Raw genomic sequence first — 19,971 nt, forward strand, 5'->3', positions numbered from 1 at the left:
AAGCTTTGGCTAAATTGGGGAGGGGGTGACGGGGGCAGGGAGGGTCCGGATCCAGTCGGCCCCTTTCTTAAAGCCCTCTCCTTTCAAGAATGTCTCAAATTCCTGCGGAAACAAGGAGCCGGGGCTGTGGGGCCGAAGGAAACAGGAGGGGAAAAAAAAAAAAAAAAAATTACCCCGGCCGCTCAGCTAATTCCTGCCCGCCACACCTGGGCAGGCAGCGCCCGGGCGCATTGTTCGGCCGTAATTGCTGGGTGTTGCATTTCTCTTCTGCTTTAAAGCTTCATTTAACTCAAACTGTTATAATTTTCTCCCCACTGCCCCCCCCAGCCGTGCTCCCCCCTCGTGCCTGTATTATGCTGGCGGGGCTTTGTAGGGGCTGGGTGAGCCCCGGTTAGGGGATTACATCCTCCCCGCCGTCCGGCTGCCACCTCCCAGGGCATTGTCAGGGGGAAAAGCAATTATTGGGGGGGTGGGGGGGACGGCATGGGGCTGGGGGCACCGACCTTGGGGCTGGGGGAGTCACCCTGACCAGTGGCTGCCACGGGGTGGGCGAGCCGGTGGCCCCCGGTGCCGGGTACCTCTTTGGGTACCATGCCAAGAGTGTGGCCCGGACCCCCAGGATGCCACAGGGACCCCCCAGGACATGGAGCAGGGGGGCACAGACAGGGATGGGGACACGGGGAGTCCCCTACGGTGGCCACCACCACCTTCCTGCCACGGGGTGCTGGGTGCCCCCTCATCCCAGCGGGCACAAAGCCTCGGCACGGCAAGGAAAACTCCCCCAGGCCCCATCAGTCTAGACACTCACTTTTATTTGCCTTGGGGTTTCCTCCTTTACACAAATAAACTCCAAAGTCTAAGTGTTTAGGCCTAAAACTGACTCGTAAAGGAAACAGCAGAGCTTGTAAAAAAAAAAAAAAAAAACCCCAACAAAAAACCAAAACACAAAAACAACCAATCAAAACCAATCAAAATAACCTAAAGGCAGTTTCTCTTTGGCCAGCAGAGCCTGGTGGGCACCCACCCGTGTCCCCACATCCCTGGCACCCCGGTGCCACCAGGACAGGGCACAGACCCCCCCCCTCCAATAAATAACGCAGAGACCCCACGGCCATGGGGATACAAGTGCTGGCCCCGGGGTCTGCTTGCCCGGGCTCCCCCCAGCCTCCACCTCCCCTCGGGAGCTGCACAGACAGACAGACGGACGGACAGACCCCCTCACCCTCGCAGCATCCCGCTGAGCCCAGGGCCCGGCTCTCCGTCTCGTGGCCGGTGCCGATTCCATCCCCGGCAGCAAGAGCCGCGTCCGTGGGGGACAGGAACGTGTCTGGGTGGCGGCACGGGGACAAGTCTCCAAGGGGGTGCCAAGAGGGGGGCGGCGAAGGCACTGGGTGGTGAACGTGGGGACCAGGGGATGCTCCGGGGACGAAGGGAGCCCAGCGTGGGGCTGCAGCCACCGGTGACCGTGCCCCAAGCTGTTTGTGGTGCCCAAAAGGAGTATAAAAATAGAGCATCTTTAGAATAAAGAAGGGGCGAAGAAACAGTGCTGGAGGGTGCCGGGAGAAGGGGCAGAGTGGCGAGGTTGAAGTGAGGATGAGGAGGGCAGGGCCCGGCGACGGGGCGGGCAGGGGAGTCCGGGGGGCTGCCGGGCGTTATGTGCGAGGGCGAGGGGCGCGGGTGCGGCGAGTGCGGCGGGTGGGCGAGGACGAGCCCACGAACTCGAACTGCTTCTGCCGCTCGGCGTTGTTGGGGAAGGGCAGCTGCCCGCGGTACAGGCGCTTGATGAAATGGGCTTCCCGCTGGTTCTGGCGGCTGCGGGAGGCCTTGCGGGGCCGGCCCTTGCGGGTGAAGGCCATGTACCAGCCCTCGTAGCGGGCGTTTTGGAAAGCCGTGTAGTTGTTCTCCAGCACGATCTCGGTGAAGATGCAATCCTTGCTCTTGCCGTTGGGCTGCGGGAGGAGGAGAGAGGGTGGGGGGCTCTTAGAACCTGTGGGGATGGGGAGGGGGACTTGGGGATGGGATCCTCGAGGCGCTGCCACCCCCAAGCCCATCCCTGCCCTGCTCACCACATCACCCACCCCGATGCACCAGCAACCCCAGGGGCTTCTCCTTGCAGGAGCTGGGCTGATGGAGGAGAAAAGGGACTGGCAGATTTAAGGGGGGGCAGGGAGAGCCCCCTCCCCACTGCACCAACACAGCCCCTGTGAGTGGGGCCATGGGGACCAGCCCGGATGAGCACCCCGGGTCCTGCTGCTCGGTGGGGTGCCTGGGCTGAGCTCTGGGGACCTGGGACGGGGCTGGGGGGGGGGAAACAGGCAGAGGGTGAGCGTGGGGGGCCCGGGACTCACTTTCCCGATGAGCTTGCCCCGCTTGCTCATGCAGATGTACTTCTCGCTCTCGGCCCCCTTGATGCGGACGCGGCTCCCGAAAGTGTCCGTCTCCACGATGAGCTTGGCTGTCGGGAAGGGGGCAAGTGTCCCACGGGGGCTGCGGCACCCCCGCCACGAGCTCCCAGCACCCAAACCACCCCATTCCTTTCTCCCTACATCCATCCCACCCCCCCAGCATCCCTCCCTGCCTTCCCCTTCCCCGACGGGGCCAGGAGGAGGCCGAGCCGGGGCAGGGCAGCCCTTGCCAGGGGACGCTCCCCGGCCATGATGCTAAAGAGCCTTTGTTAAAACCCAGCAGAGTCAAACCGGGTGTTTGATGAAGGGGAGAGCAACGGCCCCTTCCTCCCCTCCCCGGCACATCCTCATTGTCGGCGGTTCAATGGGTTCTCCAAGGCTAAACCGAGTCCAGCACCCGGCGGGTTAATTATCCTCGTCCTCATTGTTTCTCTACAACACAGCGGCGGCTGCAAAGGTTGGAAGCCGACACTGAAACCAATGACCCCGGCGGGCCCTGCGCTCCCGACAGCCCCCGCCTGAGCGGACAGGGAGACCTGGAAAGGTGGCGAATCGGCCTCGCTGGGCTTTGAAAAGCCTTTCCCAAAGATCCTGGGGATGCCAGCCTGGCTTTGGCGGGGCTGGGGTGCCCCTCAGCGTGGCGTCAGGGCTGGAGCTCCCCGGCAAACCCCGCCGGGGAAAGGTGATGTGACCAGGGTGGGCTCTGCCCACCACGTATGGAGGATATTTAAGAGGCTGATCAGGTGATTCTCCTCCAGGAAATGTTGCCTCTTGCACGTTGGGAAGAGATTAGAAAGCAAAAGCCCTGAGTATAGGGCTGATAAATGGTGCGTGGTGTCGGAGAAATGGGTGAGTTTTGGAAGTTTTGAGGTCAGCGCTGCCTGGTTGGGAGCTGTGCTCTCGCAGGAGCTACCCACAGGATTTTAGGGTATAAAACCAGCCAGCTGGGGCAAATAAAACCTCCCTGTACCCCCCATTCCCTCTGCCAGACTCCAGGAAGAGACATTTTCCCATCTTTTTCCAGCCCTTGCCTAGACGCGGTTATCCCGGGTTGGGGATAAACCCCTCCGGGGAGCAGGCAGCCCCTTACCAAACTTGTTGCCGTCCTCGGCGGTGGCGGTGATCCTTTTGCCGTTCACCTGGACGTGCTTGCCACTGGTCCGGCTGTAGAGCTGGTACTCCCTGATTTGCCGGCGGCTCAGCTGGTCGGTCATGGCACCCTGGTCCCTCACGTACTGGTTAAAATTAGGAGACGGTTGATTCTCCCCCTTTGTTTACAAAGGGAAAAATAAAATCAATTTGTTTTGGAGAGCCGACGGCAAGGGGATGGAGTGGGGAGCCCGGCGGGGCAGGAGGGATGGGGCTTGCCCTGGGACACACACACACACACGGGAATCCACCCGCCACCCCTGGCTGTGGGCGAGGAAGAGCTCCCAGCCATCATCCCCGTTGAGCAGGGATGAAGGCACCAAGCAAACGCTTCGGACCCGAGAGGACTGGCTCGGCGGGCGAGGAGATGCTGTTCTGCATCCCACGGAGAGCGGGGGAGGACGCGGGGCTGGATGCTCTCCCGTGGGCACAACCGGCCGGTCCCTCAGGAACGGGGTCGAGCTGCGGCTCCCGGCCATACCCCGGGGTCAGACGGACACTCGGCGGCATCGGGCAGCACCTTCTGCTCCCAGTCAGGGACTGGGGACAGGCTGGGATGCGAAGCACCCACTCGTGGAGGATTGGGGGCGGGGGGAGACCCACCTGGGTGTCCCCGGAGCAGAGCCGTCCCCTCCCCGTCCACCCCAAGCACACACCGGCCCTGGGACCGGAGGAATAAAACAACTCGTGGACCCCAACTAGTTTATGCACAACCAGCACAAACACAGGAGGGTTATTGTATGGTAATCAGCAGCTAATTACTGCAGATGAGCTGGGGAGGGGATTAGTGCTGGTGTCCCCTCACCGGTCTCCAACCAGCACCTCGCAACGCGCATTTTAAGAGGAGACTTGGGTTAATCCCGGTGTAAGTGGGAAGCTGGGACTTGAGGCAGCACCACAGCTGGCTGAGCCACCCAAAAGACACTGAACCTGGATGAACCAACCCAAAAACCAGCCCAAAAAGGGCTGGGGGGGGGATGAACTCCAGTTTGGGGTGCTCAGCATCACCCGGGTGCACCCCACACCCCCCCGGGCTGCAGCGTCGCCTCGCTGGGTGTGAAGCCCAGCATGAGGGGACCCGGCCCTGCCTGCAGCAGCGGGATGGGATGGTGGGGGGCACTGTCTGCCCCCCCCCCAATCTCCCCACCATCTTTGTGTGTGCCTGGGGACTCATTTCCTGCCAGGATCCACTTTAAAGCCTTTGGGGCTGGCTGAGGAGGTGGGCTGGGGTGGGGGGGTGGCCCTTCTCCATCAAAGGCAGTTCCCTTCCCCTCTCATTTTCAAAGAAATAAAAGCATTTACCTTGGGAAAAAAAAAAAAAAAAAGAAAAAAAAAAAAGAAAAAAGGTCCCGAGAACATATTAAGGCTGTTGGGGCCGGCAGCTACGGGGTTTTGTTCGGGCTCTGGAGCAGAGGGTGCTGATATGGAACAGTGCATTTTAATAGCCGCGGCCTTTCTAAAGCGCACAAAAAGGGACGGTGCAGCCTGAGAGCGTTGCGGGGGGGAAAAGAGGGGAGGGGGGGGTGTCGAACCTCACACCACCCCACTGTTGGGGGGGGACCAGAACCTGCTCTGCCCTGTTAACCCCCTCGGCAGCCGGCCTTGGCGTGAGCAAGCGCAGAGCCCGGCTCTGAGAGCTCAAGGCTGACGGACTTGGCATGGCCCTCCCTAAGCAAGGCTGCAAAAAAAAAATTAAAAAAAAAAAAAATACAAAAATGTATTGCCTGTCCTGGGAGAGCTTCCCTGCTGACCTTGCCCAGGCTGATGCAGGGATCCGGGGAAGATGAGCTCGATACCCCAGTTGCTGGCCTGTTGCAGCCCCCAAGGCGGGTGCTGGTGGGGACACAACCCCGCCGGCACCTTTGCAGCATCTTTCCCCTTGCCCGGGGCTGGGTACCACTTGGGGTGGGCACTCACTGGCCCCCCCGTGGCCACCGGGAAATCCCCGTGCCAGGGCAAAGGGCAGCCCTGAAGCAAACGGCTGGCTTGGCCCTGGCAGAGCCGGTGCTTTTGCCCGGCTGCCGCAGGGTTAGTAAAACATCCACGTACCTGGGTCTGACAGGAGAACATGAGCAGCTGGAAACATCTGCAGCGGGAGACAAAAAAAAGGGAAAGAAACAAGGTGTTTTGTTCGGGGTTAGTTGTTTTCTCCCCCGCCCCGCAACCCGCCACCTCCCGAGGAACAGCTGTGAATAACGGCACGAAGAATAAACTGCTAAACCCGAGTTTAGAACCGCGACAAGCGGGGCTTACATGGAGAGGTTCTGCAGGGTGATGGGCTGCATGGCGCTCCTCGAAGCCCCCCAGCCACCGGCATGAAACGAAGGTACCGCCGCGGGCTCTCTGCGAACCTGCCCTCCCTCACCGCCGGCGCATCCCCGCCGGGGCAGGGAAAGCCCAGGAGCAGCCTGTCCCCTCCTTCCTCGGGTGCTCCCCGCGTTCGGGGTGGGCGAAGAAAAAGCGGGGTGAAACCCCGGCTGCGGCCGCGCCGCCGAGCCCACGTGCGATGCCAACGTCTCCGGAGCAGCAGCGGCGAGGGAGCATGGGGGAGGCAGCCGGGGTCGGGTCCTCTCCTCCTCCTCCTCCGGCCCTGGGGGCTGCACGTCCTACGCCTCGGGGGCATCCAGATCCATCCTGTCCACTTCGTCCCCACCCCATCAGCCTCCCGTCCTCGGGTTAGACCCCGCTTTTACATCTCCCCCCCGGCTCAGCGGGACAGGCGGCTGCGGGCAGGGCAGGGCTGCCCACCGCCAAGGGCAGCACCCGCAGCCCCCCACCCCATCGAGCCGGCAGCACCCACCCCGGCGAGGGGTGACGGGTGGGCGATGGGCGAAGCGGCAGCCTTTAAGGGTGGGGAGAGCCCGAGCGAAGAGGGGCCGGACCTCTCCCGGGAGGCAACGGGGACTGCGGAGGATGCGAGCGAGCGGGGGGCCGGGGAGGCGGGGGCTCAGCTGCTTGGGGTGTCCCCGGCGTGGGAGGGAGTGAAGCCCCCCCCCACCCCCCAGTGGAGGGGAAGAGGGGTTATGGGAGATGGGGGGGGGGGATGCTGCGGGGAAGGGCCCTGCCAGGCCTCGGGGAGGGACACGCTGGCACCGGGGATGCTTTTTGTCACTGTCCTCTCACCCCCCCGCACGGGGAGAAGGGCTACGGCATTTTTAAACCGGGTTTAATGCTGGACAGGGGGGGCCAGGGAGCCTGTCACAGCCCCCCCGCCACCTCCCCTCTTCCCCCACGGGGTATCGCCTCCCCCTCCCTGCTCCCTTTGCCCGGCCAGGGAGGTGCTAAGTGATAAACACCCTGCCAGGGAGCTGGGGAAATGCCTGGGGGGGTAAAACAGCCCCTGGGGGGGTGTCACAGAGGGGGCAACAAGCAGTTTAGTGCAGAAGCCTCCAAACTTGTGCCTCAGTTTCCTCAGCAGTACAAGAGTCCCACGGGAAAGACACGATGGAGAGCGGCAGGGTACCCCCACGCCCATCTGTGGGGGGGCCTGATTCAGCACTAACAACCCAAATCTGACCCTCCCCATGTGCCTTCTCACCTCCCGGGCTGGGAATCCAGCCCCAAATGCTGTTTGGAGCCCCCAATAGCCACAAGTGTGGCCCCCCCAGCCCCGGGGTCCCCTCCCAGCCCCATCCCTCAGGGCAGGGCTGCACCTGGGCCCCTCCAGCCCCAGGGATGAGTGATGGCCACGGGGCCACCATCACGCCTGCTGTGTCCCGTCCATCCACTCCCCCCCCCCCCCCCCCCCCCCCCCCCCGCCCCGACCCCCCAAGGTTGGGGCAGAGGGTCCTGAAAAGCTGTCAACGCAGCGGCGGGGGGGCTGGCTTGTGCAAGCAGCCCCTGGGGGGGTGAGGAAAGGCTGAAGGGACAGGGCTGCCTGTCAAAGCTTTCTGTGTGTGGCCCTCGCAGGCCAGAGCCTTTGGGGACTGTCCCCTGTGAGGGCACCTCAACCCCCCCAGCCCAAATGGGGCACCCTGCAGGCCAGGACTGACCTAACCCCAGGTTCCAACACCCCCCCCCCTCCCAAAGCCCTGGCATCCCCCCATCACTCCCCCTCCTGTCCCACACCTGGAGCAGAGTAAAGCCTGGCTTTGTGGGGGGCTCAGCTCTGCTCTCAGAGCCAAGCTGGGACACAGCAGCCCCCCCCCCCGGCCCCAAGGGGCACCAGACCCTCCCCAAATACCTGCTGCCTCCAGACCAAGGCCAGGTCAATGGGTTATAATCATCTCCCTGCTGCTCAGTAATCCCCCTTTGTCTCCTATTCACAAGCAGCCCTCGGTACCCTGCCCGGGACGGCAGGGAGGATTGGGGTGGGGGGGGCTGCTGCTGGCCCCCCCAGCCTGCCAGAGATGATGCTGCCAAGCCAGCAGCACGCCAGAGCCAGGGCAGCGGGCTCCTGGAGCCCCGGGGCAAGGGGGGGGGGGGGGGGGCGCAGGAGCAGCCCCTGGCCAGGATGCTCTCAAGGTTCCCCCCCGTCCCAATCCCAGCACAGAGCCAGGAGTGCAAAATAGACTTTTTATTGGGGAAGGACAACACCAAACCAGCGGCTTTCCAGGCTCTTCTGCACCTGGAAGGGAAGGAGAAACGGGTTTATGCATTCCTCAGACGATCCTGCTTTGGGGGGGGGCACAGACAGCCCCCCTCCCAGCCCCGTAGGGACCCCCATACCTGGCCAAGCTCCACTGAGGCTCCTGCTACTTCTTGGCTGCTGCTTTGCCCCGGCCGGCTCCTCGTCCCTGCAGGGATGGGGCTGGGGCTGAGCACAGGGACCCCCCCACCCCGGCCCTGTGTTTCTCTTTCTCTCCCATTTTGGAGCTGAACGGCCCCTTTTCCTCCCCAAAGAGCTCCCAGTCCTGGGCAGCGAGTGTTCACCCCCGTAGCCGGGAGATGCCGAGGGACACCCCAGCCAGCTCCTACCTTGGTGGGAAGGGGATCCTCGGGGGAGACGTTGTTCCTGCTCGGGAGAGAAGGGGGGGGCCGGGATTAGGGGTGCGGGGGCCCAGCAGCATGGGGTTCCCCAGCTCCACGGCAGGGCTGGTTTGTACTTTTCTCTTCGTTTTACTCACAGCTCATCCTCCTTCTCCAGCCTCCTCTTCTAGGGGAGAGAGAGGAAGATGGAAAGAGCGGGGCCAGGAACACACCGGCAGGATGGCGACTCGCTACGGAGCCCCGGACTCTTCCTCCGCGCGGGAGGAAGATCACGGCTCACCCCCTTCACAGGCTTCGGGCCTCGGCGGGAGCGTGGAGCAGCCTGTCCCCAGGGTGGGGCATGGGGAAGCTCCCCGGGGGGAGGAGGCTGCCCCCCCTCCCCACCCGCCACAGCCCAGCCCAGGGGGTGCTCACCTTGGCAGCGCTGCCCTTCTTGGCAGCTTGGCCCTTGGGGGGCTTTTCGGGGGACTCCTCTGCTGGCTCCTCAGCCTCAGCCTCAGCCTCCTCCTCTTCCTCCTCCTCATCCCAAGACAGGTTGGGCATCACTGTGGGAGAGCCTGGTTGAGCCCCCGCTCCCAAGCGGGGGTCACAGGGTGGTGGCACCCCAGTACTTACTGGAGACGTGCTGCCCGCTGATGTAGACGGGGCCGGAGCCGGCTCTCAGGTGGAAGGTGACTGGAGGTGTCAGCTCCACTCCCACCAGGGTGGCCTGGAAGAGAGGAGGGTGGCAGCACCCCCCGGCAGCACCCCCCGGCAGCACCCCCCTCCCCAAACACTCACCATGGGGAGCACAGAGGGCTTCAGCGTGGCCAGGGGCACCGGGGCACGAGCATCCCCGTCCTCTCCCGGCACGATCTCCACCACGTGGAACTCATCCCGCGCCGTCTCCCCCAGGCAGACCTTTAGGGAGCAAGAACACCCGCCCCCCCCGTGACCCCCAGGCACCCCTCAACAAGGCCCTCCCCCAGGGTTCTGGGGGGAGATGGGGACCCCTTACCGTCCGCAGGGCCAGCTGCTGCTCGCACTGCCACTCCTCCGGCACCTGGAAGGTGTAGGAGTCCCGCTCGCTGCTCAGCTCACACCCTGCAGGGACGGGGGGGGGTCAGAGCGGGGCTGCTCCAGGTTGGGGGTACAGGGGAGGAGTCCCCAATGCACCCCCCAGCCTCACAGGGATGCTGCTTGGGGGGGGGGGGGGGCTAGTGCTTACCCCAAATCAGAGAGACAGGTTTCTCAGATTTGCTGTCCATGCCGGTGCTGTCTGTAAGGGACATGGCTCCGGGACCCCTCAGCCTGGGGGGGGCACACAGAAATACTCTGTAGGGATCCCCCCCTCTCAGAAGAGCTTTCCCCAGCCCCCCCACAGGCTGCAGGCCCCCCCCCAGACAGAGGCTCAGGGCCAGCCAGAACATGTCACCCCACATCCTCCCCCAGAACCAACACTGCACTAAAAAACTCACCCCCAACCCCCCCAATTTAATTATCAGCCCCAGAGGAGCCTCCAAAGAGCCCAGCACCCCCCACCCGGGCAGCTTATAGAGGCAGAGGGGCCCCCAATCACCCACCCAATCACCCAACTCACCCACCCAGCCCTTTCCATCTTAAATAGCCTGGGGGGGGCAATCAGCCCCCCCAGGTGTGGGAGCCACAGCCGAGAGCCCTGCCCCACCCCACGGCTAACAAGCAGAGAAGCCCCCCTGCCCCAATTTCCCCCCCCCCCGGAGGTGGGTGACCCTGCTGACCCCCCCCATCCCAGAGCATCCTGGTGCTGCGGCGCTGGGCGGGGGGGGGACCTGTCACCCCCAGAATTGGAGCTGGAGGAGCATCAGCTTCGTGGCCCCGAGTGACCCCAGAGAGTCCCGGCTGGCAGCGGGGTGCTGGGGAGGGGCATGGGGGAGCCCGGTGTGTCCCCCCCCTCCACTGTTTGTCCCAACGGGCACCTGCGGTGACAAGAGCAGGGACCCGCCCGGCTGCGGGGTGGGGTCCTGCTGTGTGCCACCTTGGGGTGCCACAGGCCACCCTGCCCTTCTGGGTGCCACCTTGGGGTGCCACAGGCCACTGTTCCCTGCCTTGTGCCACCTTGGCATGCCATGGGCCACTGTGCCTTGCCATGTGCCCCCTTGTAGTGTCACGGGCCACCATGCTCTGCCATGTGCCACTTGGCGTGTCACAGGCCACCGTGCCCTTCCATATGCCACCACATAGTGCCATGGGCCACTGTGCCCTTTTGGGTGCCACCTTGACGTGTCACGGGTCACCGTGCCCTGTCCTGTGCCATCTCGTAGTGTCATGGGCCACCGTACCTTGGCATGTCACGGGTCACCTTGCCCTTCTGTATGCCATCACATAGCGCCACAGGTCACTGTGCCCTTTTGGGTGCCACCTTGGGGTGCCACAGGCCACTGCGCCTTGCCATGTGCCACCTTGGCATGCCATGGGCCACCATGCTCTGCCATGTGCCACCTTGGCATGCCATGGACCACTATGCCTTGCCATGTGCCACCTTGTAGTGTTACGGGCCACCATGCTCTGCCATGTGCCACTTGGCGTGTCACAGGCCACTGTGCCTTGCCATGTGCCACCTTGTAGTGTCACGGGCCACCATGCCCTGCCGTGTGCCACCTTGGGGTGCCAGGGGCCACCGTGCCCTGACGCTCCTGCCGTGGACCACCGTGTCCTGCCCCCCCCCCCGGGTCCCGTGCCCTGCCCAGTGCCACCCCTCGGTGTCCCGGTGCCCCCCGGTCCCGCCGGTCCCGTCCCCCCCCCCGTGGGCGCAGGCGCGTGTGGGCGGGGCCGCGGCGGCGCTTCCGGCGGCGCTGGCGATGGCGGCGGGGCTGGTGGGGCCGGGGGGGGCCGGGGGGGCGGCGGCGGGGCCCGGGGGGGGCGGCCCGGCCGGTCCCTCAGCAGCTTCTCCCCGCGCAGGGACCCGGCGAGGCCGCCGCGGCCGCTCACGCTCTGTCGCTGCCGGCCGAGGCCTTCGGCAACGATGTGAGTGCGGGAGGGGGGAGACCCTGTCCCGAAGGGGGGGGTCCCTGCCCTGGGGGGCGGTCCCTGTCCCGAAGGGGGGGTCCCCAGCCTTGGATGAGGGTCCCTGTCCCGAGGGGGGGGTCCCTGTTCCGGGGGAGGGTGGTGCCTGTCCTGGGGGGGGGTCCCAGTCCTAGGGAGGGATGATCCCAGTCCTGGGAGAGGGGGGGGGGTCCCTGTCCCGGCGGTGGTCTCTGTCCTGCGGGGGGGTCCCAGTCCTGGTTGGGGAATAGGGTCCCTGTCCCGGGGGGGTCCCAGCCCAGGAGGGTTCCAGTGCTGGGGGGGGGGAATGTCCAAGTCCTGGGAGGGGAGGGGAGGGGAGGGGAGGGGGGGTGTCCGTGTCCTGGGGGGTGTCTCAGCCTGGGAGAGAATGAGGGGGGGACCCAGCCCAGGTGGGGTACCTGTCCTGGGGAGTAGGGGGGCAGTTTCCAGTCCTTGGAGGGGAGGGGGGGTCCCAGCCCGGGTGGGGGGGGTCCCCCACCACTGGCTGCTTTGGGGTTTGCAGGTCCGTAGCATCACCCGTGAACCCCCACCGTGGCAGTGCTGGGGGGGGGTGTCCATCTGGCCATAGACCCCCACTCCATCACCTCCGGGCCATCCGCACTTCCCCCCCCCACCCTGTTACCCCCCACTACACCCCCAAAAGGAGGAGGGGGCCCCCCCTGAGCCTGCTCTTGCCCCCGCAGCCCCGCGTGGAGCTGGCCTGGGCCATGAAGGCCCATCAGCACGCCCAGGTCTACTTCAACGTAAGTTCGGGGGGGTCAGAGCGGTGACGGGGGGGCTGGTGGGAGGGGGTTCCCGATTAATTCTTTAGTCTTTCTGGTGTAGCTCATCTCTTCCGTGGACCCCAAATTTTTGAACCTCACTAAAGTCGACGAGCAGATCTACGGCGAGTTCAGGAAAACCTTCAGGGATCTTAAAATCGACGTGCTCGACCCCGAAGAGCTCAAATCGGAGCCGGCCAAGGAGGTAGGTGGGGAGGAAAGGGGGGGACGCACACACAGAGGTGAATTTTTTCCCCACTTTCCAGGGACTCTGACGCTTCTCTCTCCGCAGAAGTGGCGCCCGTTCTGCCTGCGGTTCGAGGGGGTGGTGGAGGATTTTAACTACGGGACCCTCCTGCGCCTGGACTGCCGCAAGGCCTACACCGAGGAGAACACCATTTTTGGTGGGTGAGGGCCGGCGTGCCACGGCTGGGCTGGGCAGAAAAGGGGTGCACGAAGCTCTGGGAAAGCTGAACCCGCTGATCCACGCTTTGAAAGATTCTCCTCTCCCTTCTTTTAGCCACCAGAATCCAGTTTTTCGCCATCGAAATCGCTCGGAACAGGGAAGGGTGGAACAGCGTCGTCTACAGCAGCGCCAGGGAGCTGGTGGAGTGAGGATGAGGAGGGGGCAAAGGCACTGCCTGGGTAGGGGGAGGCTGTTTCCTGCTCCTCCAAGCTCAGATTCCATTTATTGTAAATAAATGTTTTAAAAAAATTATTTTTTTTATATATATATATAATTCCTTGTACTGCAGGTGTTGAAAGGGCTGTTCCCTAGAACAAACTAAACTGTTGCTGAACCCACTTGGATTTTTTTTTTTTCTTGCACCCATGGCTGAGTGAGATCTACCCCCACGAATCAAATCAATTTTTTTGAACCCGTTTCATGTGGAAAACTCCCCCCCCCCACCCCACCCCACCCCAGCAGGCAGGGGATGCGCAGGCAGACACGGCTCAGTAGAAACCATTGAAGTTTTATTTGCAGTCACAATGCTTACACTGTATGCAGCAAACACCCTTACAAGTCAACCAGCAATCTGCTCACGCGAAAAAGGACCCAACACACAATCGCCAGAGGAAAGAAAACAAAAAAACAAACAAAAAAAAAACAAAAAAAAAAAAAGAGGGGGGGAAAGGAAAAAAAAATTAAAATTAAAGAGTAGGTGTTTGGGAAGAGAAATTGCAGCCCTAAGGACTGAGTGTCTGTGGGTAGAGCTGAGCAAGAGGATGCACACGACTAGCAGCAACAATAGTGGAAAAAGTACAAGGCAAACAGGTTCCCTCCCCCATCAGCTTTCCTCTGTAAGTCGATTTTCTATCCAAAACATTTATTATGGTGACTTAGAGAAAAAAAAAAAAAAAAAATTAAAAATCCTGGAATCATTTTAAAGGGGGTGTGAAATACTTCATGCTAGGCAAACCTTGTTATTAAGAACCCTGCGAGGGGGCAGGTTGGCTGCAGCCCTGAGAGCTGGCCCCGAGAGCAGCCCCCTCCCCTGGCTGAGATGGGGGAATGGGGAAGGAAAAAAAAAACCCAACACCCTAAAAACCAACCAAAAAAACCCCAAAGAGAAGGCAGAGTGGGGAGAGCGTGGCGGGGCACGGTGGGAGAGGGAGGCGAGGGCCCTGCGAGAAGCGGGTTGACGAGGGGACAGCGCCTACTGCTACACCGGGGAGAGGAGAGACACCCACGAGCAAGCACGAATGAGAGATCACGCGGCATGGCTTAGAGTTCCTAATAACAAGGGCAAGACGGTAACAGGAAATTGTGATTTCAAGGGGCTTAATAAGAAAAAATATACATTTGGAATTTTACAATGCCTTTTTTTTTTTTGTTGGATTTTTTTGTTTTGTTGGATTTTTTTGTCTTTTTTTTTTTTTCTTGTTGTTTTTGCTTCTCTCTACACTTGTCACTAAATATATCTCTGCACTTTCACACACCCACCCCTCGCCCAGTAAAGCTTCAGGCCTGCAGGACACGCTTTCCTCACTCGCATACACAACCCTCACGCCAGCACCGGTGCACCAGGACTCTGTAAAAATTTCAATCACACTTTTTTTTTTTTTCCGTTTTTTTTTTTTTTGTTTTTTTTTTTTTTAAACTCGAGTCAATATAAACCTTGTTCAAAATGTTATGAAAAAATGTACATGTTTATACAAGGCAGGCTGCAGCAGAGCGCTGGCGTTCCACGCAGACATTCGGGTAGGGAGACGCTGGATTCTTGCACCTGGCTTATGCCCTTCCACCCCCTCCCATGGAAACAGAAGCACCCTGCCCCGGTGAGCTCAACAACCCCTCCTGTTCCCTCCTCCCTCGGGACGTGGAGTACGGCCCAAAGCGAGAGCGCCGCAATCCAGCCCTGGGGAAGAGCAGGGATTAGAAACGCCCTCTTTTCTTTCCATCGGAAACGGTAACCCCTCTGGGCCAGGCCAAAGAGATGCTGCTCTGTACAGGTGGAGTTGGGAGACGTCAGCTCATCATGTCGTTGCTGTTCACGCCGTAGGTGGAGTTCTTCATGGAGTCGTTCACCTCTCGCCTGAAGGCCGACAGGTTTTGCGTGAACCTAGGGCAAAAGGCAGAGCACGTGTCACGGGGCAGGAGGCTGCTGGTCCCTCCCGCGTTTCACGGGCTCGGCGCGCCCGGGGAGGGCTCAGCCCCGCGCTGACCTGTCCCTGTTCTTGGTCAGGAGGTTGCGTTCGATGCCTTCCATGAGGTTCTCAAAGCAGAGGTGCATGGCCTGTTGTTTCTCCGGAGGCTGGCTGTTCACTATACTGTTCCTCAAGTCGGAGAAATACTGGGGAAGACAAAGAGAAGGACGGGTTCATTGTCAGGTGAACGGCCACCGTGGCTTTGGGACAGAGCACACCTGCATGATGCCTCTTCCCCAGAGCCAACACGTTACAGCTTTTCAGGTGAATTCCAGCGCCCTTACGAGTGAAGGTGAACAGGATTCCTTAAGGCCAGGGCTGGACACCCCTCCCTGTCTCCAAGTCCCAACCTGTTCTGCTCCCTTCACCCCAACAGCTCCAGCATTGTCCAAGCCCCGCCAGCTGTGAGGGGACGGTGGGATATTTACCTTTTCATTGAGCAGTATCAAGCCAAGCAGAGGCCGAGACATCGACCACTGGTTCCTGCAGTCCTCAAAGATGATGATATTCAGCACTGTCGACAGCATCTGAGAGAGGGAAAATGTTTCCCAGCAAGAGTGGTCAGAGAGTGGAACGGGCTGCCCAGGGAGGGGGGGGGAGTCCCCATCCCTGGGGGGGTTTCAGGGCCGTTGGGATGAGCTGTGGGGGATGTGGGGTAGGGGAGAACTTTGTAGAGTCGGGCTGAGGGTTGGACTCGCTGATCCCGAGGGGCTTTTCCAACCGGAATGATTCTGGGATTCAAACCAGCCCTGACATCCCAGCTCTCCCCTCACCACGTGCAGGCTCAGGAGCAACAATTCACCTTCGATGCTTCCAGTGTCAGAGCCTCAACGCTGCAGAGCTCTGAGCACCGTGGGGCAAAGGGAGGACCCACAAACTGGTGGAGAACTTCACTGAAGGCACGTGGACGAGGTGCTGGAAGCTGTCAGGATATTTATTCCTGACACACTCCATCCTGTCCCAAGGGAGCCAGGGGAAAAAGATTGTCTCATCTTCATTTAAACAAGGTAACAGCAAGTGCTTAAATGTGGAGAGCACAGGCTCTGGTGCCCTGGGGAACTTCCTCAAGCCCACACTTGGGGTGTCTGTGTTCCCCTTCCACAGCCTCCTTAGGCTAAAGCCAGTATCTAACCTAGCTGGTTTGGAAAATGCAGTTTCTCTTTCTATCCTCAGGAAAAAAACCCACAGCTTCTACTCCTCAAAAAAGCCTGCTTTTCTTCACATTTCATCTACCAGCAAGGGCGGAACAATACTCCCCGCTTTGACGTGGGAGTCGTGCTGACACTTTGACAAGTACCAGCGAGCGAGGTTGGGGAACAGCGTCAGGGACGCTCCGAGCGCGGCGCCACGGCCCAGAGTTTTGCTTTAAGACACTGAGAGGCAGCTCCCGTCAGGGCCCTCTGCAGCACCAAAACCTCCGTGAGCAGGATCATCTGTCGTTAAGTTTGACACTGAGGTGCTTGAACTACACGGTATATGGTGAGTTAAGCCAGACCTAAGCAAGGAAAATGTCTCGGCTCACTCTTGATCCTCTGCCACCGCACACGCTCCTGAGCCAGAGGGAGGACAAATCCCAGGAAGCTCCGTGTCTGTCAGAGATGTGGATGGGGGCAGGAGACAGATGGCAGATGTGCTGCCAGCATGTAAATAACTCCATTATCGAATTCAGCCCGCAGAGCCCCTTCTGAAGGCAGGCACGAGCCATGCCAAGGCAACACGTGCTCGGTCGGGCCACAAACCCACCTTCAACATGGTGCCACCACGAGTGTCTCGGCACAGACCAGGCCCTGACAAGCGTGGGGACCCCATGGTGCTGGCTCTGCTGTGAGTGCATGTGGATTCCCAAATTGTTCCAGGGGCTTAAACAAACCCTGGGGTTTTTATAAAGCAGAAGAGCGCACGCTCTCTGTTGGCTTCGTTTCTATGAATTGCCAGCACTGCCTGTAACTATTTCTTTAAAAAAAAAAAAAAAAAAAAAAAAAGACGACGATGACAAACACTCATTTTTGGCTACTTCCGTTCATACTGGAAATGCAAAAATGGTGTTTCTTGCACAGAGAGAACCGTTGCCCTGAAGCACGGCTTTGAATCAGACCTACCATCTGATGAATGCGTAGGAGAGCTGCAATACTAGCAAAAAAAAAAAAAAAAAAAAAATATCCTTTTTGCTCCAGAAAAAGCCTGGGGCAATAGAGCAGGGAGCATGCAGCCCCCGTATTACATCATGCTAAGGAAATTCAGAGCTTATCGGGGAGTTTATCTTGCCAGGCCACAACAAGGCCCTTGGTCTTTACCTGCTGAATCATCTCTGGGTGCTGCTGCATGATGTGCAGGAAGCGGTCGCTCTCCTGGGTCAGAGGTGTGGTCCTCTTCTTGGTGCTGCGCGAGAGCTGCTTGAAGAGATACGTCACGATGTGGTCCAAACAGGAGCAGCAGCCTGTGCAAACCATGGTGTCTGCAGGAACAGGAGAGGGGGAGCTCCTGGGGCACTGCCAGCACTGGCCTTGCGCCCCCACAGGCTCCCAGGGAAACACCAACATTTATCTGGGGCCTTGGAGGGACTTTGCAAGCAAGAACCCCCTAACCCTAAACGGGTCAGCACCGACAGATTCGCTATCTCTAATCTTCCAGCCTTAACCATCCACATTAAAACTCCTCCACCCATTCACCAGGTATGTCTTAACTTACCCACCACACAGTCAAAGCAACCCAAATCTCCCCCCGCTTCCAAACCAAAGCCCAGAGAGCACAACAGAGAGCAGGAGGAGTTACCTAGTGCAGTGAGGCCTTCTGAAATGGAAGAGAGAATATACATGATTACATGAGGCTCCAGACTGGCTATAAAGTTCATGTGGTCCTGGGTGAGAACTTCCAGCAAGGAATAGTATGACTGGCTGAGCTTGGGATAATCCTGCAGAGAAAGGAAGAGAGAAAGACTTTTAAGGCCTCGTGGCTGGTCTGCAACTATCAGTTAAGGCTTTCTGCTAGACCCAACCCATTCATTAATCACCTGAAAACTGCTTACTGAATCTCCTGGACAGAGAACAAACCAACCTCTCTGCCAGCATAATTTATGGGCCAACATATTTTCCACCCTTCTCCCCCACCAAAAACCTTCCCAAGAGGCTCTAGCAACAATGGTCCAGTAAGTTCCCAACACTGTTCTAGCAAAACACCTTTCCCCACTGCTTTGCTCTTTTCCAGGCGGGGAACGTTAGCTGCCCAGTGCCAGTGCTGGAGATGCAGAGGTGGGACTGGCTCCCCGGGTGTCCATGCAGAGTGTCAGATCACAGAAAAATCGACACAATCAGAAAAACTGACACCGCAGTCAGAGCCACGGACCCCCCAGCAGCAACCTGGGCACAGGGGAGAACTGCTGGGAGTCCTGCAGAGTGGCCCCATCTCAAGAGCTGCACGTCTCGAGAGCAAAGGTTTGGCCACGGGTGCGTTAAATAAATTAAGAACGTGCTGAACGCAGTCATAGAGATGGCAACTACTTCTTTTAGATCCTGCTACAGTAACGACAGATAAAGACTTGTGAGGAATACATGCTGCCCTCTCTCCTCGACATTTTGCCAAGCAGGACTGTGCTGATACGTCTCAAAGCTCTGCCACAAAATGGGTTTCTGTACACGAGGTCTGGATAGGAGCAGGGCTCTGTAGGTGGATGTCTTCAGCAAGCAGGTTGCACTGGAATTGCTGATGCATCGAGATCTCTGCCCGCAGGCAAGACAGGGAAGAACAATCCTTCACTCGCAGGAAGTGTTTGTCAGATAGAGGAGGAATTATTTTGGTAATTGCTCTGCTGAGACTGGGAGCGGACCCCGCAGGAGGGCTGACAGCGAGGCCCTGGGTGCTGGGGTTACAGCCCTGGCTCAGGACCTGCTGCTGCACATTCCAGGAGCTGTAATTTCCTGTGCCATAGCTGCAGTTCCAGGAAGCAGCACAAGTTCACTGGCCTCCGTGATTAAAGTATTCCCTTCCTGTGTAATCTTCCACCCCTGTCTTCCCTAGCCACGTGTCTACATGCTCACCACGGGGGTCGGCTTACCAGGAGGTCACTGTGAGGGATGGAAAGCAGAAGCTTGATAAAAGTTTGCAAGGCATTGTCCAGTGCATCATCCCCGTACAGACGGAAGACCCCAAAGTTGACGTAGCTCCCGCTCAGCGCAGCCTTCAGCATAGAGAAGCAGATGGAAATCCCCTTGAGCTTCAAGGCATAGACTTGATCCTTTGGGACCTCCCCAAGCGTCAGGATACGATTTCCTGCGGGAGCACAGAAGCGGACTCAGTATTTCAGCAACCACATCCAAACCCCTTCTCCCCCCAGGGTGCAGGAAAAAACAAAAGTAGAGCCATAAGGAGCGACTGAGAAGTCAACCACAAGCACCAAAGATTTACTCCCCAGCTGAAGGTTACGGAACACGTTACAAGTTAAAAGTGTGGCTCTACTAGGGACCAACTGCACGTAATTTTGCTGCAGAAACAGGACAGTGTAAGGATGGGATTGCTCTCTGCTGGCTTCACAGGTTCACCTGTGGCACCTTGCACACTCACAAGGGGCTCAGCTGGGCTCCTGCTCGTTGCCCTCATTTTCTCCCTCATTTGCCTGGTGAACACCCTTCCCCTTCTGCTTGCCTGCCTCCCCCCAGCACTTCAAGCAGAAGCATCTCCCCGTATCTAAGTGTGCATTCAGCAAGCGATCTGGCACTACTTCCCAGCCTGGGCTTGCTCTCGGAGCTGGCAAGTGGCCCAGCCCTCGCTCCTGGAGCGAGTGGAGGAGCTGGGGGCAGGCCGAGGCTGCCCGGATCCCACCTGCTCGACACTCACCATACGTAGTTATCATTTTACTCGTTTCTCGGAAGAGCAGGATGCCGTTCGGTGAGGACACATCGAACTGCAGCCGTTGGGATCTAACGGGAACACAGGGAATAAAATGGAGCTCAAACAGTGGAGTAAAACCAAAGCTAACACTCCACCACCTCCACGCCCTGCTGCAGCCTGGGGCACCCTCCTCCCAGGGCTGCTCCCCAGAGTTCAACAAAACACCCTGG

General features: G+C 59.7%; 4 protein-coding genes across 4 annotated transcripts in view; 1 reads left to right on the forward strand and 3 right to left on the reverse strand.

Annotated features, from left to right (window-relative positions):
* Positions 1-1,652: 1,652 nt before the first annotated feature.
* FGF17 (fibroblast growth factor 17) lies at positions 1,653-5,633 on the reverse strand. Its single transcript, XM_074928571.1, has 4 exons — positions 5,604-5,633; positions 3,496-3,640; positions 2,349-2,455; positions 1,653-1,949 (listed from the first exon to the last, which is right to left on the reverse strand). Exons 1-4 carry the CDS (start codon positions 5,622-5,624, stop codon positions 1,653-1,655), a joined length of 570 nt encoding a protein of 189 aa, XP_074784672.1. The 5' UTR covers positions 5,625-5,633.
* A 2,615-nt stretch (positions 5,634-8,248) lies between these two features.
* On the reverse strand, positions 8,249-9,754 carry NPM2 (nucleophosmin/nucleoplasmin 2). The gene is made up of 8 exons (XM_074928651.1): positions 9,691-9,754; positions 9,481-9,566; positions 9,264-9,383; positions 9,099-9,192; positions 8,898-9,028; positions 8,621-8,649; positions 8,472-8,508; positions 8,249-8,290 (listed from the first exon to the last, which is right to left on the reverse strand). Exons 1-8 carry the CDS (start codon positions 9,752-9,754, stop codon positions 8,249-8,251), a joined length of 603 nt encoding a protein of 200 aa, XP_074784752.1.
* A 1,518-nt stretch (positions 9,755-11,272) lies between these two features.
* PBDC1 (polysaccharide biosynthesis domain containing 1) lies at positions 11,273-12,989 on the forward strand. The gene is made up of 6 exons (XM_074928412.1): positions 11,273-11,317; positions 11,403-11,468; positions 12,191-12,250; positions 12,333-12,473; positions 12,561-12,672; positions 12,789-12,989. The coding sequence occupies exons 1-6, from the start codon at positions 11,303-11,305 to the stop codon at positions 12,881-12,883; spliced, it is 489 nt and encodes a 162-aa protein (XP_074784513.1). The 5' UTR covers positions 11,273-11,302; the 3' UTR covers positions 12,884-12,989.
* Positions 12,990-13,222: 233 nt separating this feature from the next.
* XPO7 (exportin 7) overlaps positions 13,223-19,971 on the reverse strand; it is a 49,189-nt gene continuing 42,440 nt past the window's right edge. The window contains exons 22-28 of the mRNA XM_074928411.1: positions 19,748-19,830; positions 18,969-19,183; positions 17,690-17,828; positions 17,212-17,372; positions 15,346-15,444; positions 14,936-15,063; positions 13,223-14,832 (exon numbers count right to left, since the gene is read on the reverse strand). Coding sequence (XP_074784512.1) covers positions 14,739-14,832; positions 14,936-15,063; positions 15,346-15,444; positions 17,212-17,372; positions 17,690-17,828; positions 18,969-19,183; positions 19,748-19,830 — 919 coding nt within the window. The 3' untranslated portion in view covers positions 13,223-14,738. The remainder of the gene's footprint in view (positions 14,833-14,935; positions 15,064-15,345; positions 15,445-17,211; positions 17,373-17,689; positions 17,829-18,968; positions 19,184-19,747; positions 19,831-19,971) is intronic.

The sequence above is a fragment of the Athene noctua genome, chromosome 28, assembly GCF_965140245.1.
Source record: "Athene noctua chromosome 28, bAthNoc1.hap1.1, whole genome shotgun sequence".
NCBI lineage: Eukaryota > Metazoa > Chordata > Aves > Strigiformes > Strigidae > Athene > Athene noctua.